This window comes from Anolis sagrei, chromosome 6, assembly GCF_037176765.1.
Source record: "Anolis sagrei isolate rAnoSag1 chromosome 6, rAnoSag1.mat, whole genome shotgun sequence".
NCBI classification, from domain to species: Eukaryota; Metazoa; Chordata; class Lepidosauria; order Squamata; family Dactyloidae; genus Anolis; species Anolis sagrei.
Genome location: NC_090026.1, coordinates 119,405,450 through 119,429,719, shown reverse-complemented (window position 1 = coordinate 119,429,719; position 24,270 = coordinate 119,405,450). Strand labels below are relative to the sequence as shown.

Below are 24,270 nucleotides of genomic sequence, written 5' to 3'. Positions count from 1 at the left end.
ATAAATATGTGAGAGGAAGCCACAGGGAGGAGGGAGCAAGCTTGTTTTCTGCTTCCTTGGAGACTAGGATGCAGAACAAAAAGCTAAAAACCTGGCTGTTTGAACAGGCATTCAGATAAACAGTGCAATGAATACGATGAATATAGGAACGGAATTATAGACGACGAATTGGATCACGATTCTAGTTACGAGACGTTGTTGTGTTGTTATTGATGTGCCATTACTGTATTTTGTGCTCTCATGGTTTTAAATCGTTTATTGCTATTTTGTTATGACTGTTTTTGCTATGTTGTGAACCGCGTTGAGTCGCCTACGGGCTGAGAAGCTGCGGTATACAAGCAAAGTAAATAAATAAATAAATAAATAAAACAATGGCTTCAAACTACAAGAGAGGAGATTCCATCTGAACATAAGGAAGAACTTCCTGACTGTGAGAGCCGTTCAGCAGTGGAACTCTCTGCCCCGGAGTGTGGTGGGGGCTCCTTCTTTGGAAGCTTTTAAACAGAGGCTGGATGGCCATCTGTCAGGGGTGATTTGAATGCAATATTCCTGCTTCTTGGCAGAATGGGGTTGGACTGGATGGCCCATGAGGTTTCTTCTAACTCTTTGATTCTATGATTCACACCTAGCTCCAGCAGACAAGAGTCCTTTGTCCCACCCTGGTCATTCCACAGATATATAAACCCTTTTTCCTAGTTCCAACAGACCTCACTACCTCTGAGGATACTTGCCATAGATGCAGGCTGGAACATGGCCATATAGCCCGAAAAAAAACCCTACAACAACCCATGGGAATTAATGTTGACTGGCCCTTTAAAAAAAAAACAAAGCCTGGCAGCACTAGCCCCAAGAGTGCACACCTGGACCAGACCGCCTCCGAGCATGCGCACTTGGCGCTGAGAGGGAGGGGTGACCGTTGCTCAGCATCCCCGCGCGCGCGCCTCTTGTGCCAAGGGCGGACGGGATTTGAATCTCTCTTTCGCGCGCGCGCTCAGCTATTGGCCTGCGGGTGTGTGTGTGTGCGCGCGCGAGAGTGTTGCTTCTGCTGCGCCTGCGCGTGTGGATCTGGTCGCTTAGCAACGCGGCGCGCGCCCCAACCTGAGGCAGAAAAGCAGGCGACGGAGCAGGTATCGAAAGAGGAGTCGACAGAAGAAGAAGAAGAAAGGGTGTAGAGCAGGCCTGGGCAAACTTGGGCCCTCCAGGTGTTTTGGACTTCAACTCCCACAATTCCTAACAGCCGGTAAGCTGTTAGGAATTGTGGGAGTTAAAGTCCAAAACACCTGGAGGGCCCAAGTTTGCCCAGGCCTGCTCTAGAGTTAACGCGGTTTGACATATCTTTAACTTCTCATTGGCTCGATGCCATGGATTCCTGGGAGATGTAGTTTTACAAAGGTGACTTCAATTACCTAAATAGCACACCCTCAGAGGGCTTGAAATAGCTACTGCCATAAACACAAGTACAATCATTGTTAATTGTTATGATAATAATAATTATAATAATTAGGTTTTACAATAACTATATAACAATAAGCATATATAATAATAATATATAGTAATAATTATAATATATATATATATATATAATTAGGTTTTACAATAACTATATAACAATCATTATTATCACAAAGATCACAAACAGCAGTGCAGTGAAATAAGGGAGGGAATAATAATAATAATAATAATTAATAATTAAGGACCACAAACAGCAGCACAGTGAAACAATGCAGGGAATAATACTACTAATATAATGAGTAATTAAGAACCGCAGACAACAATACAGTGAAATTAGATAGGGAATGATAATACTAATATAATTAATAATTAAGGATCACTTCATTGGATGTGTTGCAAACGCAGATTCCCAGATTAGTTTAGTGTTTACACCTTATTTTATTTTTCTGGTTGTTTAATATTTAATGTTTATTTTACTTATAGAATCAAAGAGTTGGAAGAGACCTCATGGGCCATCCAGTCCAACCCCATTCTACCAAGAAGCAGGAATATTGCATTCAAATCACCCCTGACAGATGGCCATCCAGCCTCTGTTTAAAAGCTTCCAAAGAAGGAGCCTCCACCACACTCCGGGGCAGAGAGTTCCACTGCTGAACGGCTCTCACAGTCAGGAAGTTCTTCCTCGTGTTCAGATGGAATCTCCTCTCTTGTAGTTTGAAGCCATTGTTTCAAACTACAAGAGAGGAGATTCCATATCACTTAAGTGATATTTGTCTTTGCTGTTCTAATGTAGCATAAATCCTTTGTAAAATCATACTGTGCGTTTTTGACATCAATATTGAAACCTGAAATATATAAAGAAAGTCTTTATTCACAAGGAGCCTATTTTTAAAGGGGTAAACTAACTGCATGTATGTTCAGTAAAAAATTAATTCATTCTTCTTTCTCTTTGGGACAGACCACATACATAAGCTTTATTGCAGAGGTGGATGAAAATGTCTCAAGGAAGGAGATGGTTTGGTAGACATTGTGGAGTGTTGATCTTAAACTGGTCAGAACTCAGAAGTGGCCAACATCCTATTCTCGAGAGATTTTAAAAAATAATACCAGTATTGTTCAAACTGCTTATCAGTTATTAAATGAAACAAAGAATTATCATTTGTAAAGATGAACTATCAGGAGCAATCAGAGTTCCTGGGCTGATTGGGTTTCTGCAGAAGCACTTTCCACCTTTCCCAATGGATACTTTCCCCTCAAACTGTAAAGTTATGGTTCCTGTAAATATCCAGCTGTGTTGCAAACAGTTCAGGTAACTTGCAGAAAGACAAAGTGTTTTAACAGAGGTGATTATAATAGCAATTGCTTCTCTATTGTCTGCTGCAGCATAATGCAGTATCTGCAAATAGATAGTACTCTGTTGATCTGATCTGTAGATCTGATGAAACACCTGTCCGAAGCACCCACTGGCATCAACGAACGACTCTCAACCCTCCGAATCGATCTTGCCAAAAACCAACGGGCAACCATCATAAGTGCCTATGCACCAACACTAGATGCTGACGAAGACATCAAGGAGAAATTCTACTGTCAGCTGGACACCGTCCTATCGGGGATACCTAAGGAGGACAAAATCATCCTCCTGGGGGACTTCAATGCAAGAGTCGGGCGAGACTTCGACCTGTGGCCAGGGACCATTGGAAAAGACGGGGTTGGAAACAGCAACTCAAATGGCATCCTGCTTCTCACTAAATGTGCGGAGCACAACCTTGTCATCACCAATACGCTCTTCCGCCAGAAAAACAAGTTCAAGACATCATGGAAGCACCCCCGGTCAAAGCATTGGCACCTCTTAGACTATGTAATCACACGCGCCAGAGACCGCCGTGACGTGCTCCTCACAAGAGCCATGATAGGTGCTGACGACTGCTGGACTGACCACAGGCTAATTCGATCCTCGATGGCTATCAAGATCGCCCCCAAGCGCAGACTCCAAGGAAGGAAGACAAGGCGCAAAATGAACACCCAAGCCCTACAGGAGCCCTCCAGACGAGCCCATCTCCAAACAGCACTCAAGGACCATCTACCCACAGAACACCCCGAAAATGTTGAGGAACATTGGAACAAACTGAAGACCTCCATCATCCAAGCCTGCGAAGAAACTATTGGATACCAAGCCAAGAAACATCAAGACTGGTTTGATGAAAATGACATCGAGATCCAACAGCTAATTGACAAGAAAAGGAAAGCCTTCCAAGCATGGCAGAGAGACATCAACTGTGCTGCTAAGAAAAAGATCTATGCTAGTGCAAAAGCTGAGGTCCAAAGAAGGACAAGAGAACTCAAGAACATCTGGTGGACAAAGAAGGCCGAAGAAATCCAACACCTGGCAGATACCCATAATGCTCAGGGATTCTTCAAAGCCACAAAGGTAATCTATGGACCAAGAAACCATGGCATACAGCCTCTACGCTCATCAGATGGAACCAAACTCCTGAAGGACCAAAACTCAATTGCACTAAGTTGGAAAGAACACTACCAAAGCCTCCTGAACCGCAGCTCCAATGTGGCCGAAGAGGTCCTCTCACAAATCCCACAACAACAAACCAGGGATGAGCTTGCAGCACTGCCTAGTTTGGAAGAAGTCAGCAATGCCATCAGCCAACAGAAGAATAACAAAGCCAGTGGACCAGATGGGATCCCTGCTGAAATCTTTAAAGAGGGAGGACCTGAGCTAACACACCAACTCCACCAGCTCATAGAAAAAGTGTGGGTGACCGAGAAAATCCCAGCAGATTTCAAGGACGCCACCATCATCACCCTCTTCAAAAAAGGGGAAAGAACAGACTGCGGAAACTATCGAGGTATCTCCCTTCTAACCTCCGCTGGGAAAATCCTCGCAAGAATCCTTGCAAACCGCCTCCTGCCCCTCTCAGAAGACACCCTCCCAGAATCCCAGAACGGCTTCCGCCCCTCCAGAGGAACCGTGGACATGATCTTCACTGCACGACAACTCCAAGAAAAATGCAGGGAACAAAACCAACCCCTGTACATGGCATTCATCGACCTTGCAAAGGCATTTGACACAGTGAATCGCAGCGCTCTCTGGACCATCCTCCACAAAATCGGGTGCCCTAACAAATTTGTGAACATCCTGCAGCTCCTCCATGATGACATGATGGCAACAGTTTTGGACAGCAGTGGCTCCCAAAGTGACCCATTTAAGGTGGAATCCGGTGTCAAACAGGGATGTGTTATCGCCCCAACTCTATTCTCCATCTTCATCGCTATGATACTTCACCTTGTTGATGGGAAGCTTCCCACCGGAGTGGAAATAATCTATCGGACAGATGGCAAGCTATTCAACCTCAGCAGACTGAAAGCCAAAACCAAGGTTACAACATCTGTTATAGAACTCCAGTATGCTGATGACAATGTCGTCTGTGCGCATTCAGAAGAAGATCTACAAGCCACTCTAAACACCTTCGCAGAAGCATACGAGAAGCTCGGCCTGTCACTGAACATTGAGAAAACCAAGGTGCTGTTCCAGCAGTCACAAGCCAATCCCTCTCCAGTGCCAGTAATACAGCTTAATGGCATAACATTAGAAAATGTGGACCATTTCCGCTACCTTGGCAGCCACCTCTCCACCAAAGTCAACATCGACGCCGAAATACAACACCGCCTGAGCTCTGCAAGTGCAGCATTTTCCAGAATGAAGCAGAGAGTGTTTGAGGACCGGGACATCCGTAGGGAGACCAAGGTGCTTGTCTATAAAGCCATTGTCCTCCCAACCCTGCTATATGCCTGTGAGACGTGGACAGTCTACAGACGTCATATGCAACTCCTGGAACGATTCCATCAGCGCTGCCTCCGGAAAATCCTGCAAATCTCCTGGGAAGACAAGCGGACAAACGTCAGTGTGCTGGAAGAAGCAAAGACCACCAGCATTGAAGCGATGGTCCTCCAACATCAACTCCGCTGGGCCGGCCACATTGTCCGGATGCCTGACCACCGTCTCCCAAAGCAGTTGCTCTACTCCGAACTTAAGAACGGAAAACGGAACGTTGGTGGACAGGAAAAGAGATTTAAAGATGGGCTGAAAGCCAACCTTAAAAACTCTGGCATAGACACTGAGAACTGGGAAGCCCTGGCCCTTGAGCGCTCCAGCTGGAGGTCAGCTGTGACCAGCAGTGCTGCAGAATTCGAGGAGGCACGAGTGGAGGGTGAAAGAGAGAAACGTACCAGGAGGAAGGCGCGTCAAGCCAACCCCGACCGGGAACGCCTTCCACCTGGAAACCAATGCCCTCACTGCGGAAGAAGATGCAGAGCAAGAATAGGGCTCCACAGCCACATACGGACCCACAAGGAAATCCATAATGGAAGACCATCTTACTCGTCCAACGAGGGATCGCCTAAGTAAAGTAAAAAGTAAAAAGTAAAGTACTCTGTTATGAATGTACTGTTTATTCATGAGATCAAGGGACTAGTATAGAAAAGAGAAGGGGATGATCAAAGCTGAATTCAGAAACAAAGGACACTGTAGATGGCAGGAAAGAGCAAGACAACTGATGAATGTTGCCACAATGTACACTGTCACAATGTTTTAACATTACAAATACGGTGAGATTAATTGGAATCATCTAGAATGGGCAAGCTGGCTCAGGATTATGAGAATTGTAATCTCTCTTATCTGGAGGGTGCCAGGTCAGGGCAGTCTGCCTCAGATCTATCTGCAGAAAGGTTACCTGTAAGGAAAGAAGAAAACATGCCTCTTCATGGCTCCTTAGAAGAGCAACCAGTTGCTGCCAGCAATACATCTGTTACCAAGTATGGGAGGGTCACAACATTTGCTAGCAGAAAATGAGGAAAGATGGGCCTTGCCCTATATCTTGTCTCACTTCAAGAGCTATTTTAACTATATAAGAGTTTCCCATTCTCTTGATTTCCTGGCACTTTGTGATGCCAGCCCTACTGGACTCTAGACCTAGATCAGCCACTGCAACCATCCCTCAATGCATCTCGATAGATGCTATCACAGATTGCCAAAGCGAAGGGAACTAGTTTGGGTTGCCATGGATCAAGTGCTACAGATGGGAACAAGAAATAGATATAACCCATTAAAATAGGTCCAATTTAAGTTCCACTACCCAAATAAACGGTACTTAAGTTAGTTGCAACTAACTTCTATTCCCTTGCTTTCAAAAATACTTAGTTACAGTATTCAACTTCTAGTAGGCATTGTTCTAATTAAATTTTGAAATAAATGCTGTTCTAAGTTCAAATCAAATCATTTATTTCGGTCATTGACCAGCACAGAAAATAGTCACATTTTCATACAAACTTGGTATGTTTGGTACATTAAAAATATAAATATAACGACTGAAGCACAATATGGGTGAGGGAGCAGAAGGGAAGGGGAAACAGAGCAAAAACATACAATGCCCGGATCCATCACTAAATTGTAGATTCAGAGAAGAAGATTACTGGACACACAGTTAACTTTTGGGACTAGTCATTCCCTGACGGATTTTGTATGCTGCTGCACAGAACTTTGCAACATTGTAGGTTGTAGCTGAATTAATATCTGCAAGTAGCATGGAGGTATAAAAGTGTCCTGAATGGCCTGGGTACTTGTATAACAGAGGTAAGATAAGGCCTGGGTAACAACGGAAAAATTTGTTTCTAAAATCGATTCGTTTTTTGGGGTTTTTTGCGTTTCGATATTTAAAAGAATTCCGAAAAAAAAATTGAAAAAAGTTCGATATTTACGAAATTTCGTAAATGGTAAAAAAATTACGAAACAATAACGAAACAATAACGAATCGATTCGTTAATGGCGGATGCGACCGCGCAATACGCTAAAAAACCTCCAAATGGGACAGGGGGAACTTCTGAAGCTTCCCTCTCCCTCTGTTGTTGACTGTTGGTGTGATATTATAATTTTTTTTCACTAATTAAACAAAAAACAACTATAAAACTTGCCCCAGACATGCGGAAATAATAACGAAATGACCTCAAACCAATAATGAAACGAATACATAACAAAATACGAAGCATTTACTAAACGAATTGAAAAATTCGTTTCGTTTTTAAGCTGCTCCAGAATGGTTCGTTATCGCTTCGTTAACAAAAAAATAACGAATTTTTAACGAATTAACGAAACGAAACCGCCCAGCCCTATAAGCCTGTAGAACGGGCACTGAAGGAGCACATGTTCTATTGTTTCTACATGACCCGAGTCACAGGGGCAGAGTCTCTCTGGGAAAGGGATCTTCCGGTAGCGGCCTTCGAGTACAGCTGATGGGAGAGCATGGCATCGAGCCAGGGTGAAAGCCCTTCGATGAATGGGAACCTCTAAGTTTGTTAAATATGCCATAGGGGAGGCAAGATATCTGCTGTCTTCATTGATAAGGAAGGTTGGAACCGAGGCCAGATCTAGTTGTCGCTCTGTGAACTTGCTGTTCTAAGTTATGATTTTATATGTTAAAGTACAGTCAGCCCACCACATTCACTGGAATTAGGGGTACAGGACTTCCACAAAAGTGAAAAAGTGCAAATATGTATGGGTGTTATGTGGTTGCCAATTCTGACATTGGAACTGATCCTCTGTATATTAAGCAAATCTGAATCACATTAGGTAAACATGTCAGGTGAGATATGTTGTGTGCTTTCAAGTCATTTCTGACCTATGGCAATTGTAAGGTGAATCTATCATGTTTTCTTGGCAAGATTTGTTTGGGGGTGGGGCAGGGCTGCCTTTGCCTTCACCTGAGGATATGACTTGCTCAGGGTCACCAAGTGCTGTGGAGATGAGATTCAGACCCTGGTCTTTAGAATCATGAAATACTTAAATCATTGCATCACACTGGCTTTTGTTCACCATATTTTTGGTTTGTCGTTATCTTTATTCCTCTAATGTTTGCATTTGTTGTCTTAGGCTTACAAGACTTCAACAGTGTATGCTACGCACAGTATACTATCAACAATTTGTATCATTAGGGCATCATTCACTTTTAAAGATAAGGAAATAATCACTACCTCCAGTTCCAGGATGGAAAAGAAATATTACAAGGTGAACAGATCATATAGTTGTAAAACATGCTGCTTAAAATAAGGTGTAATAAACAGCCCTGCTCAATTTATATAGAATATTATATACTGACTTTACTTTTTTAATATGCCGTTGCTTTAGAAGGCAAGAGTAGCCTTAGGTTTTGTTTTTAATTACGTTGAAGCAAAATATGTTTAGGCATGTCACATTTTTATAGTTCATAATGAGTTTATTGCACATAATAATTATGGGTTCAGTAATTAAAAGTTTAAAAATTGCTGCTATTTTATTTAATATAAATGATAAATCAAAGATTTCTTTTGCCTTTATATAAGTTAAAGTTAGGATGTGTCAAACATCAATCTTATGTTTTATATTATGGTAATTGTATATTAGTAAGACTTCAAGCATGGGAGTTGTATGAAGCCTCTGTTAAGTTTTAAAAAGCATTGGCTAAGGGCTGAATTTCTTTTGTTGTTTATTATGCTGTACATCATGTACACATACAGAAGTGATTTATATTCATTATTATAAAACTTTATTTAGGGGAGTTCCTGCAAACGGGAGTCTGTAGCACTTACTGCTGTTGCATTACAAGATCACATTTTACATAATCTTCAGCTCCAGAATCTTTCATTAGTAGATCCTTTAAAGTTAAGTAAAAAGCATACATACAGACCTGTGAACAAAGAGACAGTTAGAGCAATAGTAGATACTGGACTGAAGAAGAAAACAAGCAATCACCATCAAAAGAATGAAGATCCAGAAAAGGAATATGTCCTTGATCCATGTCCACCACCTCTCACTTTAGGTAAATCATCATGTTTGGATGTATGGTGTTTTTAAGAACACAACGTAGATTATAGTGTTTATATCTATGTGTATTTCTTTGTTTGCTGCACTCCTGGATGGCATGCTAGCTGATGATTTCTGATGAATGTACATATTTACATTTACAGTGTACAAATAAAGCAATAAATAATATGTGCTGAAACAGCATGCAACACTAAGATGAAACCTAGAGTTAAGAGCAATGAACCACATGAAACAAAATTAAGTATTGTAGTAAAATAAACATTGAGTGGGAAGCATTAAAAATAATTCTTGAAATGTCCTAATTTGGAACTGAAAAGACCATAATGTAGTTGCCAGACATAATTTCCTATGGAAGGCATACAGGTGGGCATCCCCACTGAAAAGGCCCTCTGTCTTTTCTCTACCTTGCAATGTTTGGCTGGGATATATAGGAGTAAGCTTTGGGTTTTGATATGCAGCTATAAGAGAAAATGATTCTTTAAATAATAACAACCTGGCCTCAAGCACTTCTGCTCTTTTCCACAACATAACAGGGGGGAAAAACACATAAAAGTCCTGCTGGTTCTCACAAGAAGATCTACCACAGACTGGAGACAAGCATCTGTTTCTAGTAGTGACAAATTAAAAGTTTACCGGCAGGGCATGAAGGCAACAGCTTGCTTTTCTAAGCTTATAGTTCGAGATAGACATGAAGGTTCTAAATATGTGTAGAATGAATATTTACATTCTGGTCATTCGAAGAACTGGGAATAAACTTTTTTTGGGTGGGAAACCAAATGTAATGTATGAGCTAGGATTTTTGAAGGTATCACTGTATTTTTTCAATTCTAACATTCACTTTTCCCCTATATAAACACCTAAAACGGGGTGCATCCTAGAATCGTGTGTGCCATTTTATCTAAATGAATAAAGCTTTTTTTTCTGTTGTTTGTACTGAAATTAGGTTGTCTCTTACAATCGATGGCATCTTAGTATCAAATAAATATAATATTAACAAACGTTTATATGATTTGCAAACTTTAGAAAAAATGCTGACATGCTTATGGAAATATTTACCCACAATGCCTGTGATTTTATGTTTATCATATTTGCTTGTTGTGGACCTTCAACTTACTCCTAACTCATGGAGACAATAAAGCAAACCTCTCATGGGGATTTTGTGGCAAGAGTTAGGCATGACTGCCATGTTTTATATACTGTTCCCCAATGTCACCCAGTGTGTTTCCATACTTGAGTGGGGATTTGAACCCTAGTCTCCCAGAGTTCTAGTCTGGTATTACAACATGCTAGCTCTCATCTTGAAAAAATAATATCAAGAGTGTCCATGTGCATATAAATGTAAAAAAAAATCCAGGATTATAGGTCCTAAATAATGCATTTTATCCATCTTTTCTATATATGTGTGTATACACAGAGAGAGATATTTACAGTGATAAGAGATATCAAAACAAACCTGTAAAGAGTTTTGCCACTTGAGAAGAAAAGTTATCAGTGACTCAAATGCATTGCAGTAAAACTACATTAGCACCATCTAGAGTTGTATTTTTATAACTGGGATATTATATTGTAAGTGGGATAAGAACTTAAGCAATTATTGCTTTTTCCAAACATAGTTAATAGTTTAGACATAATATTTTTACTTTACCTTTCCTTTGTTCAAAACTCTACATGTTTTGTATTTGTAATGGTTTCCTAGCAACCCCTGTAAATAATGCTGCAGTTAAAAATCTTTCTTCAGAGCAAGAAACAGCAGGTGTGCTTCTTAATAAAATGCATAGATGCAAAATCTTAGAAACTTTGGATCATAAGAGATGCAAGGCAACATTTCATATTGCTATCTTTAAGGTATAATACAGCAATTTAGAAAAATGCACAGAAAGTGCGTTAGTTTATATCCTTAGCAGTAAAATGACATCCTTAAAGTTTGTTGAAAGGCTCAGCCCATTTGCTGATTCCCAAGAAGAAAAATTAAATGCAGACTTTTAAAAAATTAATTGGATTCTCGGGGGGTTGGGGGGGGGAGCACAATTCCTTGTTTCTTTGGACAGTAAATTACATTGCACAACACTACAATGGACAAAACTGCTTCAAGACTTGCCAGATCTTGACTATTACACCTTGGTTCTCTTTAATATAAAGTCCATTTTGTATACCTAGACCTAACTCCAGTTGGTATTCCCAAGGAGAATAAATTTAATAAACCGTGGTATTTACATATATTACATTGTTATTCAGCGATTGATTAAATTTGTCTACTCTAATTAAGACTAATAATTGGATTTAGGTCCTATGGTTCACTAGAAGCCTGAATTTTTGTGCTACAGTATTCTTTCTATGAACATCTCATACAGTGCATTAGTGTCCGCGTCTACTCAGAAATAAGCAATAGTAGGTTTTTTCTCCTTCAGGCAAGTGAGTTCATAATTGCAGCCCCACATTTAAAAGGCAGCTATCTAACAACTGTTTGGTATGCAGGTACTTTTAATAAACAAATTTCCTCTGCATACCAAATGCTCCAGGCATCATCATACAGCCATATGTCCTAATTAGTGTTCTGATCAGTGTTAATCAGACCAATATTAGCCTGGCAGGAAAAGTGATGAAATTATGGATGTGTAGTCCTTTGGGCTCTTTAAACAGAAGTGGCTTATTCATTCTCCTAAGGGCATTATTCTAGAGAATTGGTTACACATTGATGCTAAGTTGAAGAGTGGAATTTTCATCTTATTGCTCTCAACTCATCTGTAAGTTTTTGAGCTGACAAGTGAAAGTGTTTCAGATTTATTTCCGGGACAATAACACCATGCATACTAATCAAGCTGACACTTTTGTACTATTTCAAGAAGAAAGTCAAATAATAAACATAGGCCATGATATGCATGGGTTTTTTCAGTCAGTAAATGCAAATATAAGCAAAGGGGTACGAATAAGATATTTCAAGGATCTAATAATTCATTTCTTGCTCTTTGCCAGCAAGGACTGCACATAATCTGTTAGATAGTAATCTCAATAAAAGACTGTGAGAGGTGCTGTTTGCCAGAGAAAAATATAGCTTACCTGTTAAATTCCTCAACCATATGCCACATCATCTTATCTGTGCATGTGTGGCTTAAAGGTAAATAAAAACACATTAAGCTTAAAACTTTAGACATTTATTTGGAAGTTAGCTTTGTTTAATCCAGTAGGATTTACCACTAAGTAGACTTTCATAGGATTACACTGTTAATGTGTCATTTAAAGTTGCATGATACAATTCAGAACACAAATACTTTGAATTCTAGGGGGGGAGGGGCAGATATCAGCATAGACATTTCTATACATACATTCATATTGCATGTTCATATTAGCCAATTAATTTTTCATGAAATCAAAGTTAGGCTGTTTACACCCCCTAAGAATTATGTCAGCTACCTAAGAAGTTATCTTTAAAAGGTGGCAAGAATTCTTTGTGCATAAAAGTGGCAAGTTAAGGAGATCTCCTTGGCAGACAATTGGTTTTTAATGATGTATGATTTTCCTGAAATGGATAGATTGACAAACCTAATTGGGGAAACACAACAAAGGAATTTAAGCAAGACCAGCAATCAATTGTGGCATACTTGAGAGAAAATTGGAGCAGATAATCAATTATATAGTGTCTGAAGAATAGTAGAAAGCACGCCAAATATAAGTTTGCATATGTTGCCAAGTTTGACAAATAATAAAATATTTTATACTAGAGGAAGGTGCTTTAAGGCAGCAAGTAATTCCTATGGTTTTGGGTGTGGAAGTTGGAAGCCAAGCCCTGTTTACCTACCCCCCCCCCCCAATTTTTATTTTCTTTTTATAATCCTTTTATTATTTTTGGTTTAATATAGTTTGTTGTTTACTACTATTGACTCTATTATTTGTTTTATATTGAAAAAAATTATGTTTTTTGATTGTGTATTTTTATGTTTAATAAAGATGTACGAGAGTGGGTCAAAAAGTTGTGCCTCCTGGGCCATAAAATGTTATAAATGAAAATATAACATCAGAAGTTGCTACAGATCACAGCCTGAACTATCCACTACACAATACTACCGTTCATAGTCACAATAAATGGTTTTCATCCTTGGGTTAAACAATAGTGCAATTGTGTACAAATTGTTTGTGATTATGTTGAATTGTAGTTTTGTGTAGAGGATAGTTCAGGCTATGATCTGTAGCAACTTCTGCTGTTATATGTTCATTCCTAATGTTTTTGTGATACAGGAGGCAAAACTTTTTGACCCATCTTCATATGTTTTAAAAGGTGTCTTGTAAAAGTAAACTGCACTGGTGGTTGAACTGACCTATTCATCTGATCCATTTTTTCAGTATTGTATTGTACTGTGAACCAGAATAATGACACTCTGGAGTGCTAGGATGGTGTAATGATTTGAGTGTTGCACTAGGATCCCTACTTAGTCATGAAAGCCCACTGGCAAACCTTAGGCAAATCACACTGCCTCAGTCTCAGAAGGAGGCAAAAGCAATCCCCCCCACCCCCAAACAATTTTTTTTTCAAGAAAGCCCTGTGACAGGTTTGCTTTAGGGTTACAATAAATCAGAAACAACTTGAAGGCACACAACAAAAATAGTCTGCCAAGGTATCATCCAAAGTTAACATCTAAGTAATGATAAGATATCTTTGTATAAGCCTTTTAAATTATAAACAAAAACAGGGGTGTGATCTTGAAGAAATGTTGTGTGTCATTAGTACTAACATGGACTTTGTCTATAGCTCAAAAATTTGGACTGGTGGATCTCCCTGCCAAACCATTAACTATGGAGGAATGGGAGCAAGTGAAACAACGATCTATAAAACAGGGAGATTCTGTTCAGCCTTGTGCCATATGCAGAGAAGAATTTGCACTTCAGCCACAGGTAATTTATTTACTTTGATGCTGTGGTAGATGTTCTGTCAGTATTGACCAAATCAAGCCTTGCACAAGCTCAGTTGGGGGAGGCGAGATTAATTGATATTGAGTGGACTGATAACACATGGCCTGTTGGTGTCATTCATGTGTTCAATTTGCAATTCACCCCCAAACCCCAAGTACAAAAATGAAGATAATTATACATGGACACAAATGTTTCATGATGGCGCTCTTACCCTGAAATCTTTCCTCCTCACTGAGAGCTGGAGAAGAAGTACCAGGCATTAAAATCTAAGAATGTAATGCCCAAGCAGGATTTGTTTTATGTCCCCAGTAGAACAAGACCACATGGCAGACTTGCTGATGAAGTGAAACTTTGCCTTTTTAAAATCAAAATTAAAGATGGTACCTCTGCTTGTTTGTTTATTTACTGTATATACTTATTTTTCTGCCCTTATGTTTGTTAGATACAGGATCCCAGGTGACTTACAAAAAATTTAAATGAGATAAAGCCAAAAAAAAAAAAACTAATTACGAGAAAGTTAAAACACAATTAAACATGTTGTCATATTTAAATGCCATTAATTTTTGAAAGTCTAAAATAATTTTAAAAACATAATGGAGATAAAAATACAGCATACGTACCCTTTTGCGCAACCAATGAATAATCAAATACCTGTTTCAATTAAAAAAAGTCTTTACCTACTGATAAAAAGAGCAGGAGGAGCAATGTAGGCAACTGTAATCAAATGATCTGCAACTTTTGCTTGAAGGAGAATTTAAACATTGCACTTAAACTCTAGAATGTTCGTTTTTGCAGTGAAAGCAACCATTAATCTGATGTGCCCTTGGCAATTCCCATCAGTTGTAGTGGTTTTAATGGTTTCTGTTTTTAACAGATTTTAATTTTTTACAGTTTAATTGCATTTGTAACATTTTTATGTTGATAATTTTTAGCTATGCTTATTTCAACTGTTGTGAACCATTTTGAATCCCAAACTAGGAAAAAGAGGATCTAAATCAATATTATGCAGGCAGTCCCTAACTTACAAACAAAATCAGTTCTGTAGGTTTCTTCTTAAGTCGAATGTAATTTGTATGTAAGTTAGAACAGGTACATTTTTAAAGTGTAACTCCAGCAAAATAAAATGAGCTTTGGATAGCATGGGTGTTATGTGGTGTTTGTTTTGCTGTCTGTGCCCCTGTTCAGAAGATTTCACCTCACTTTCTGTCCCTGTGAGAATTGGATTTTGAAAAATTTGGCTTGCTGTGGAAAGAAGGATTGGCAAGAAAGCTTCAGTGGAGACACCTTTTCCCCATAATAACTCTTTCAGGAGTGAATTTCTCTTCTGAGGGGGAGATTTCTCTCACTTCCTGTTTTCTCACCCCTGCTATTAACTATAAGTTGGATGTTTGTAACTTGGGGACTGCCTGTAATTAAAAATTATTACAATCATATACATTTGTTCAATGAGTTTTAAAAGGTTTTTTTTTCTCTGAATAGGTTTTGCTTTCATGTTCTCATGTATTTCACAAAGTGAGTAAATATTATCCTTATCAGTTCAAATGAAATATGTTTCAAATTGAATTTGCACGTTGTACAATTATAATGTAAATACAGTATAATACTAATAATAATATAATATTATAATTATATATTTTATATTACATGTAATATTGCTAATAATATTACAATATAATTGTATAGTACAGTATAGTGATGTATAGCGCTGATATTGTACTGTGCTAACGGTATAATGTAGTGTGTGTGTGTGTGTGTGTATCTTGTAAGCCGCTCTGAGTCCCCTTCAGGGTGAGAAGGGCGGCATATAAATGTCGCAAATAAATAAATAAATTGTAGACTTATTTCTAATGTAAAGTTAAAGTGCTGGAATTAAGTCTTGTTTCTGATGCTCAGCACAACTTCAGAATACTGCTTTGAGACAATATCCTTGAAGTTGTTTTCAGAGGTTTTCATGTATATGTCATTCAAGGGTACATGTAGCCATGCACTGTGAAATATCAGTTATATTAATAAATGTTAAGCACATATAACCAGACAAATGATGTATTCATAACTTCCAAAATCAAAAGTAAGCCCCATTTAGTTTGTGCTTTCAAGTCACCTGTCAATTTATGTTGACCCTGTAAATCTCATTGGATTTTCTTAGGCAAGGGATGATTCTCAGAGGTGGTTTTGCCAGTTCCTGCCTCTGAAATATTGTGTACGCACCTAATGTTTGAGAGCCAATGTGGTGTAGTGGTTTCAGTGTTGAACTATAACTCTGGAGACCAGGGCTTGAATCCCTGGTCAAGCATGGAAAGCCATTGGCTGACCTTGGGCAAGTCATACTCTCTCAGCTTCAGAGGAAGGCAGTGAGAAACCTCAATCAATCCTGCAAATAAAACCCCATGGCAGGCTTGCCTTTAAGTTGCCATAAGGCACTCAACCTGGAATTCAGTGGCAGTCTCTTATCCAAGTACTAAGGTGACCCTGCTTAAATTTTAAATACCAGACCGTATCAGTCACCTTTAGAATATTTTAGTCCATTTAGTTTAGTGAGAACTATTTCCATGCAAGTGTGTCTAGGGCTCCCACCCATGTATGTATGAACGCACAGTTGCCAAGGTTTAATTCTACACGAGTGTTCGTTTATTGCAGTTGCTTCTGATGTTCAGTACAATAGTTTATTAATACATTAATGTTTGTATCAAGGCTTCCTTTGAATAATATGAGATAGATATACTAATCTCAAGTTGATTTAGAACTAAATGTCTTTTCTTAAGGCATGCCTGAAAGCTTTTGAAAGATTTGCAGGTAAGAAGACCTGTCCAATGTGTAGAAAAATCCAGTATCAGACTCGAGTAATTCATGATGGAGCACGTCTATTTAAAATAAAGTGTGCAACAAGGTAAGGCTGGCCTGTAAATGCCAAAATTGCAAGAAATCAGCAAGAAAGGTGCATACATAGAAGAGTCTATGTAGCAGGTTATTGCTGTGTGTTGTTAATGACCAGAGTTAGAGACTGGAGCATTTTATTTTAATTTATTTCACCTATCTTATCTAATAGTCTTTTGTTGAGATAGCCATGTGTTTTCTGTTTGAACTGGAGAGTTTACTTAATTTTAGATCACCATGGGGCTTGCTCAAAAAACAGCCAGTGATTTGCTGGTTCTCAAATTACTAAAATGCTGGAAATTACCATTACTCTCACTGTAAATGTTTGTCATTGTTACACGGAGTGTGGCTGTAGTCAAGGATATTTAATTGACTGGCATATAACATCACAAACAACCTGAGACACAACTGATGTCCAGATAACTTTTTCGATATACATTTTTGAATACTACAATACTCCATTAACTTTATCTCTTGCATTGCAGCATGGAGACACATAACTGTTTCTATCCCTTGAAAGATAATCAGTTTTATCACTACACCCCTGCCATTCCATGGTCCTTTTCCTCCCCCACCACAAAATGTCCTGAATGTTATTGTAGGCTGGATCTACACTGTCCTATATCCCAGGATCTGATCCCAGATTATCTGCTATGAACTGGATTATATGAGACTTTACTGCCATGTAATCGAGTAAACAGATAATCAGGGATCATTGTTGGCTGCCTTCAGGTCATTTCCACCTTATGATGACCCTAAGGTAAACCTGTTGTGGGGTTTTGTAGCAATATTTGTTCAGAGAGGGTTAGCTACTCTGAGGCTGACAGAGGGCTGCCTCCCAATGTCACTCAGTGGGTCATCATGGCCAAGGGACGAGTCAATCACTCCTCCCTCAAAGTCCTAGTCCAACAGTCAAACCACTAACACAGCAACGGTTTTCGTAATGTGGTCATCCACTGCAAAACTTTCCAACCTTTTTTTAGTAATAACTGAAGTGTAAAGTAATAAAACCTCTAATCTCAGTTGCTAGGATTATTTCTTGTATATTCAGGAGAACCTATCATGTTTCAATAATTGTGTTGAAACGTTGATTTGGATATGTTCTGAGTGCAAGGTTACCACATTAAATTTGTGGTACAGCTGATGTCATGGAATGATGAACCTGACAGATGGTTTCCCATCCAACTTTTTTGCCCTCAAACTAGGAACCACCACAAAAACAAATTAAATCTTGTAAATTAAATTTTCCCATTACTCTGGATTTGTGAAAGATCTGTATTTTTTTCATGCCTCAGAATTCAAGCTTTCTGGCGAGGATACATTGTTAGAAAATGGTATAAAAATCTGAGAAAAACAGTGCCGCCAAAAGATGCCAAGCTAAGAAAAAAGTTCTTTGAGGAAAAGGTATATGTGGCAATTATTTATTCTCAACTATATACCTCATTTTCATTCTCTTAAAATGTATTATAAAGCTACGGAAGTAAAACAATTTCACTGTTGATCAGATTACTCAGAAAAAGGATAATTTTGTAACAGAAGTATTAAGGATTCTATGACTTGAATTATGTATACAACACTACAGTACTTAATATGTTTTGCATCCAGCCATAATTAGGGTAGAACTATTGAATCAATGTTGACTTCAGCGGCTTTTCTCTCTAAATGCAATCTACTCTGGTTTCTTAGCTGGAGAATCTCTTCCCTACATGCTTTCTGTTTTCTCAAAATTATTCTACAGGTTTACCATTTGTACTGGTAATGTTATGATACAATGCCACATAATTATTTGTTGCTTTCCCATTTTGGGAGGATAATTCATTTGTGACATTTTTTTAAAAAATGTTGGTGTTATTGTAGTGTAGTGCATCAAATGTACAGTAAGACAAACATCAGGCTGAGTGTTTCTGGCAACAAGCTTGTTTTTTTCTTTCTTTGACCTTTCAGATATAGATTGCTATTTGCTATAGCAAAAGCACTTCCAGTGACCAGGCTGTATTAGTTACAAAGTATAATATGTTGTTGAAATGTTTCCTCATCTAGAACATTACCTTGAGTCAAAGGCTTTCATGGCCAGAATCACTGATTTGCTCTAAGTTTTTCAGGCTGTATGGCCATGTTCCAGAAGCATTCTCTCCTGATGTTTTGCCTGCATCTATGGCAGGCATCCTCAGAGGTTGTGAGTTTTTTGGGCTGTATGGCCATGAGAACATGGCCATACAGCCCGAAAAAGTTAGAGCAACCCATTACCTTCAGTGCTTTTCTTTGGTAGAGTAAATACCAATTTTCACCATGTGAGGGCATATTTAAACAATATATTTATCATTGAAAACATGTGGGGAAATTATCTCAAGGTGACTCTTACCATAACATAAAGTAATAGTTTTGATACCAACTAGAAATTTGAAACTGGAAAAGGTGCACCATGGGAATTAACGGTAATTCAAAGAAAAGTAATTTTAAGATTGTGAGTTCATAGTGCCTGGCTATGATTTTGGGAAGACCCAAGCAGGAGATAGATTTGGGTCCAGTGCTAGATCTTTTAGTGATTTGCAATAGATCAGCAGGGGTTTCAGACTTACAAGTTTCATCATGTACAATAAAGTCCTGCCCTAAAGTTTATGCTAAAATTACCAAAAGATGACCAGAAATATACTTTTGTAAGCATGGTGAGCTTTATTCAGGTCTGATGCTCAAAACAAATCTCTTTGTCTTAAAATGTTTCAAAAAGGATGTATTTAGTAGATCTCCAATGAAGACGAAAAGGGAAAAGAGTCCCTGAAGTTTGCCCAACCATTATCCCCAGAAAGAAGTTTCAATATTTATTCCAGATATAGTTGCTCTTCTCAGAATAATTTTCCAAAATGTTTAATTCTTTGTAGACAAATATAGGAGTGACGTTTTCAGCTTTTTGTGAAACCAGGGAATGTTTGTAGATTGCAAATAAGTTTCTAAACTGGAATTTTTATCAACTTAAATGGTAACAGAATCAAAGCACTTATGCAGTTAGGAGTATAAAACCACTTTAAATGCATCTTTTCTATGAATTGTATGTTGGTCCTCGTCCTTTGACAAAAATACACAAAAGGGTCAGATGCTTAATGTTTGAAGTGGCATTTCTAAAAAAGTGCCTAATGGTAGTACACTAGTCCTTTTACACTAATCCATCCGAGTTATTGCTAACAGATCAAAGAGACAGCAAAAGGTTACTGCTACCAAACTATGCTAATTTTAACAACAATGTATACACCAAGGAAAGGGTTGCCTAGAATTCAGCGTGTTCTGTAGTGAATTTCTTTGATCCTCATCTATAAACTATGCTTGTATATGTCATCTGTTTGAGGTAGCCTTTTACTGCGGTAATTAAATCTTTTCAAATGCATTACATTATCTCCAGGCCAGCTAAAAATGTAGACCATTGTTAAGGAAGCTAGGTATCTTATTTGTAAAATAGTGCAGCTTCCTCTAGTAGCTGACTTCTCTATCACGTGACTTCTTCCCAAAGATTTTAATTTAAATCTCACCAAACAGCATAATGGTCCAGGAGTTTGTTTAGCCATTTGACTTCCTTTATCACATAGAGATGGCAAACATTCTGTTGCTAACTTGATGTAGCTCCAGGCAGCAAGGCTAGAAGGACATTAAACCAGTAAAAGCTTATCAACTGATTCATTGATACGCTGTAAATTCCAGCCTTTTCATTTTACTTTTAAGTCAACACATTAGTAAGCAATTTGCTGACATAAAGATGGATTGCTTTAAAAGGGCTCGCCTTTGGCAGACAAAGTTCATCTCAGTGCTTTTATGTGCATCTTTATTTAATCATGTTGTTGGGCTTCACCTAAAACCTGTGACTGATGGTGCTTACCATCTAGATAAAAATATTTAAAATGCCTTTGCTTTGTCATGTTGTTCAAGTTGAAGGGCAAATTAAGTCATTGTAATAGACACAAAATTAGTTAAACCAATACAGAAGAGGTTTTTTTTCTGAGAAATTAAATGTTCTCATTTTTAAAATGGATATTTTTTTTTCATGTTATCATTTCCTTTGAAGAATAAACAACATAGATCCTATGTTGTCCCACTATTCCTGTGGAGAGAGGATCTGCTAAACTTCATGTTCATCTTTAGCTCTCTGCACCATATCCTACAGCATTTCCAACTGTGATGCTGTCACCAGGAGCAGATGGGGAGTGGAGTAGTCATAGAAAAGCCTTTTGTGAGGAATATGAATTTTGTCCCTCATACAAAAACTGGAATCCAAGTACAGTGGAGCCTCTACTTAGCAATGTTCTAACATACGTACGTTTTGATCAACGAACTGTCACTTGGCCTAGGTTTCATTTTGACATCTGAACACCATTTTGATCTATGAAACATGGCAGATGGAGTGCTCAAACAGTGCCAGAACCCTAAAACAGTGCCAGAACCCTAAAAGGAGCACAAGTCCCAAGCCCCTTGCTCCAAATGGAGAACTTGAGCAAGAGAGTGCTTATAATAGATGGAGCACTCAAACATGCACGCGGCCACCAGAAGCACTGCAAGACGTAGCACTCTCACGAGAGTACAAGGCTTCCAGAGAGCAGCTTCTATACCTCTCAGTGCCTCTGCCTGCATGCCTCTGCCTGCTTGTCATGTGCTCCTCTGCTTTGGGAGACTTCTGCATGCTTGCCTCTTCTCAGCTTTCTAAGATTGCTATCCACTGAGGAAGTTTGGGTTAGTTCATTCTGTATGCTTATGTTTGACTTCAAGGAGAGAGAGAGCAAGAGAGGAAGGCTGGAATTAGTACTGTAGTACTGAATTAGGACAGTATGAAGAAAATGCTGTTTTGCCTTGCTGTTACACCGGCCAACACACATTTTGTTGCTTCAAATGTGGTTCCTTGTCACAACTTTGGGCTTCAACTGTGTCAAGGTTGACCTTGCTTTTTATTGTTCCACGAGAATATGCATTTATACATTATTTGTAATTTAGAAAGTACATTTTCTTATTTAAAAACATGTAACAAAAAATTGGGGGAGGGGGGTGTTTCAAGGGGCCAGAACGGATTAATAGCATTTCAATGAGATAAGAACATTTTAACTTAAGAACACAGTCACAGAACAAATTAAATTCTTAAGTCAAGGTAACCAAATGTTTTCTATTTTTAAAGTGATGTTAAATATTTTTAATGTTCTGTTAAATGTCATAGGACAGATGTCACATTTATTAGAGCATTAGCCACATGTTCAAGCAAGTCAGATCTGATTTGGGTGAGGAACAATCAAGGATTCCTTCTTTCAAAGGTAGTCTAGACTTAGGGTCTTTGTTCAGATGCACCCCCCCCCCCAAGTGTTCCTTGATACAGATCAATTGCATTTCAGTTCCAAAACTAAAATACTTTATCTGAACTGTGCAGTTTACAGAGATCTGCCAAAGATTATTGCATTCCTATGATACCCACATAGATGAATTCTTCTCAGAAATTGATTCTGATGTAGCCACAAGCCAGACTGTGTTTCAGCAACTTGACCACGTATTTGGTCCACACATAAGTGAAGTTGAGTGGGAAAAGATACAGATGCAGGTACGTTTTCAGGCAAAAATGTTTCTTGGTTCAGTCCAAGAGATGGACTTTACATTTATGCATTTTGTTCCAATTGCACCCATTTCATTGTTCTGCCCATTTCTGTGTTCCTTTATCCTCCATCAGTTTAGAACGGTGTACAGTAATACTACAGCTTTATCGTCACAATAAGCCTCTGGCATAAGATAGCTCAATAGGTGAGCTTAGCGCCTATTGAGCTATCTAGTTCAAAACTTCTAATGAATGCAATCCAAATAGTATCCTGTTCACACAATCCAAATAGTATCCTGTTCAGGAAGTAAGGCCAGTTAATGGAAGTAGCCTTTTATGAAGTAGTCCACCATCATTGGACTGCCTTATTGTTAAGTACTGGGCCTTTATAATCAAATCTTGCTTTATGTTTAAGTATTTTAATTCCTGATAATGTTTATGTGGTGTTCTCAGGATGATTTCTTGAGCAATCCAGAGTGGGGTTTCTTGTTAATGGCACTGGAAAAGAAAATTTTATTGTAAAATGTATTGCACTAAGGGGTAAAATTACTTTCTGATTCATTGGGTCTACTTTACTTGGAAGGTATAGCTGGATTTAGATCAGGACACTGTTATTTTTCATATTGAGCAAAAGTTGTATTTTCCGCTAATGAATATAAACAGCATTTTAAAATGCAGTATCATTTGTTTTCCAGGCTTTTCGCCAAGATATTGTTGACTGCCCAATTTGCATTATGCCACTGGGGCACCCTTATCTTCAGGATGAACTCTCCCATGAGAGCGGCCCATCATATCTCCGTCAGACTGTTCTGCTTTCCTGTTCTCATATTTTTCACTGTACTTGTCTTCAAGCATTTGAAGAGTTTTCCTTGGGGGAAAGACCTGTATGTCCTTTATGCCGCTCCTGTTATCAAAAGAAAATTCTCACCTAATATTTTTTTAAAATATTACATTTTCATCCAATGTCTGTGTTCCAGTTGATTTTGTTCTGAATGCATGTATGTGAATTTTGGAAAATCTCATTGGCTTAAGGAAAGACAGAGTGGCATGAATTGTTAATGACTATGGATCATAACATAACCATTGGAATAAGATGCCAAGTTTTTGGTTTTGTTTGGGGGCAGTGATTCTTGGGCATCTCCTTAAACGCTGTCTTGCCTATGCAAGAAAGAGGTGCTAATGTGAAGAGTTTACCCAAAATTCCTCTCCTGAGCTTCCAAATTTGGAAGCTTGCTCAAGAATGCTGGTATGTTCAAGAAAGCTCAAACCTAATTTCCTAAATCAAAGAAATAGTTTTTTTCAATTAAATTCCAGTAACCCAGACACACAATTTCCTATCTCATCAATTCAGTACATTCTAGACCATGTAAATTCTTAATTTTACCACTACTTCCAACCTACTTCACTTGCAGATGACAATCCCACAGCTGCACTGTGATTACTTCCATTGGAACTATGTGTCTAAATCCATGCTTTCTGGCTAAATAGCTCACAGGCTGAAGTCTTGGTGCTTCTCCTCAGCCTATGCTCTGATTTAAAAAGGAAACCACCCAAAACATTTGTTTCTGCTTTCTCCACTGAGGTACATAGAATTATCTGCTCCCCATTTCTTTTGGAG

The 24,270-nt window shown here is 38.6% G+C and overlaps 1 protein-coding gene across 1 annotated transcript; it reads left to right on the top strand.

Moving 5' to 3' along the window:
- The first annotated feature begins 1,043 nt into the window (after positions 1 to 1,043).
- Positions 1,044 to 23,984, top strand: RNF32 (ring finger protein 32). Its single transcript, XM_067470370.1, has 9 exons — positions 1,044 to 1,127; positions 8,390 to 8,524; positions 9,050 to 9,314; positions 14,064 to 14,206; positions 15,704 to 15,736; positions 16,987 to 17,111; positions 18,394 to 18,502; positions 22,494 to 22,661; positions 23,348 to 23,984. The coding sequence occupies exons 2-9, from the start codon at positions 8,504 to 8,506 to the stop codon at positions 23,582 to 23,584; spliced, it is 1,101 nt and encodes a 366-aa protein (XP_067326471.1). The 5' UTR covers positions 1,044 to 1,127; positions 8,390 to 8,503; the 3' UTR covers positions 23,585 to 23,984.
- Positions 23,985 to 24,270: the final 286 nt, after the last annotated feature.

Excerpts from the sequence above, each read along its gene's own strand:
- RNF32 (XM_067470370.1), top strand. The coding sequence starts at position 8,504 with ATGGAAAAGAAATATTACAAG. Across the intron at positions 15,737-16,986 it reads GTTCTCATGTATTTCACAAA|GCATGCCTGAAAGCTTTTGA; the intron begins GTGAGTAAATAT and ends TCTTTTCTTAAG. Across the intron at positions 18,503-22,493 it reads AAAAGTTCTTTGAGGAAAAG|TTTACAGAGATCTGCCAAAG; the intron begins GTATATGTGGCA and ends TGAACTGTGCAG.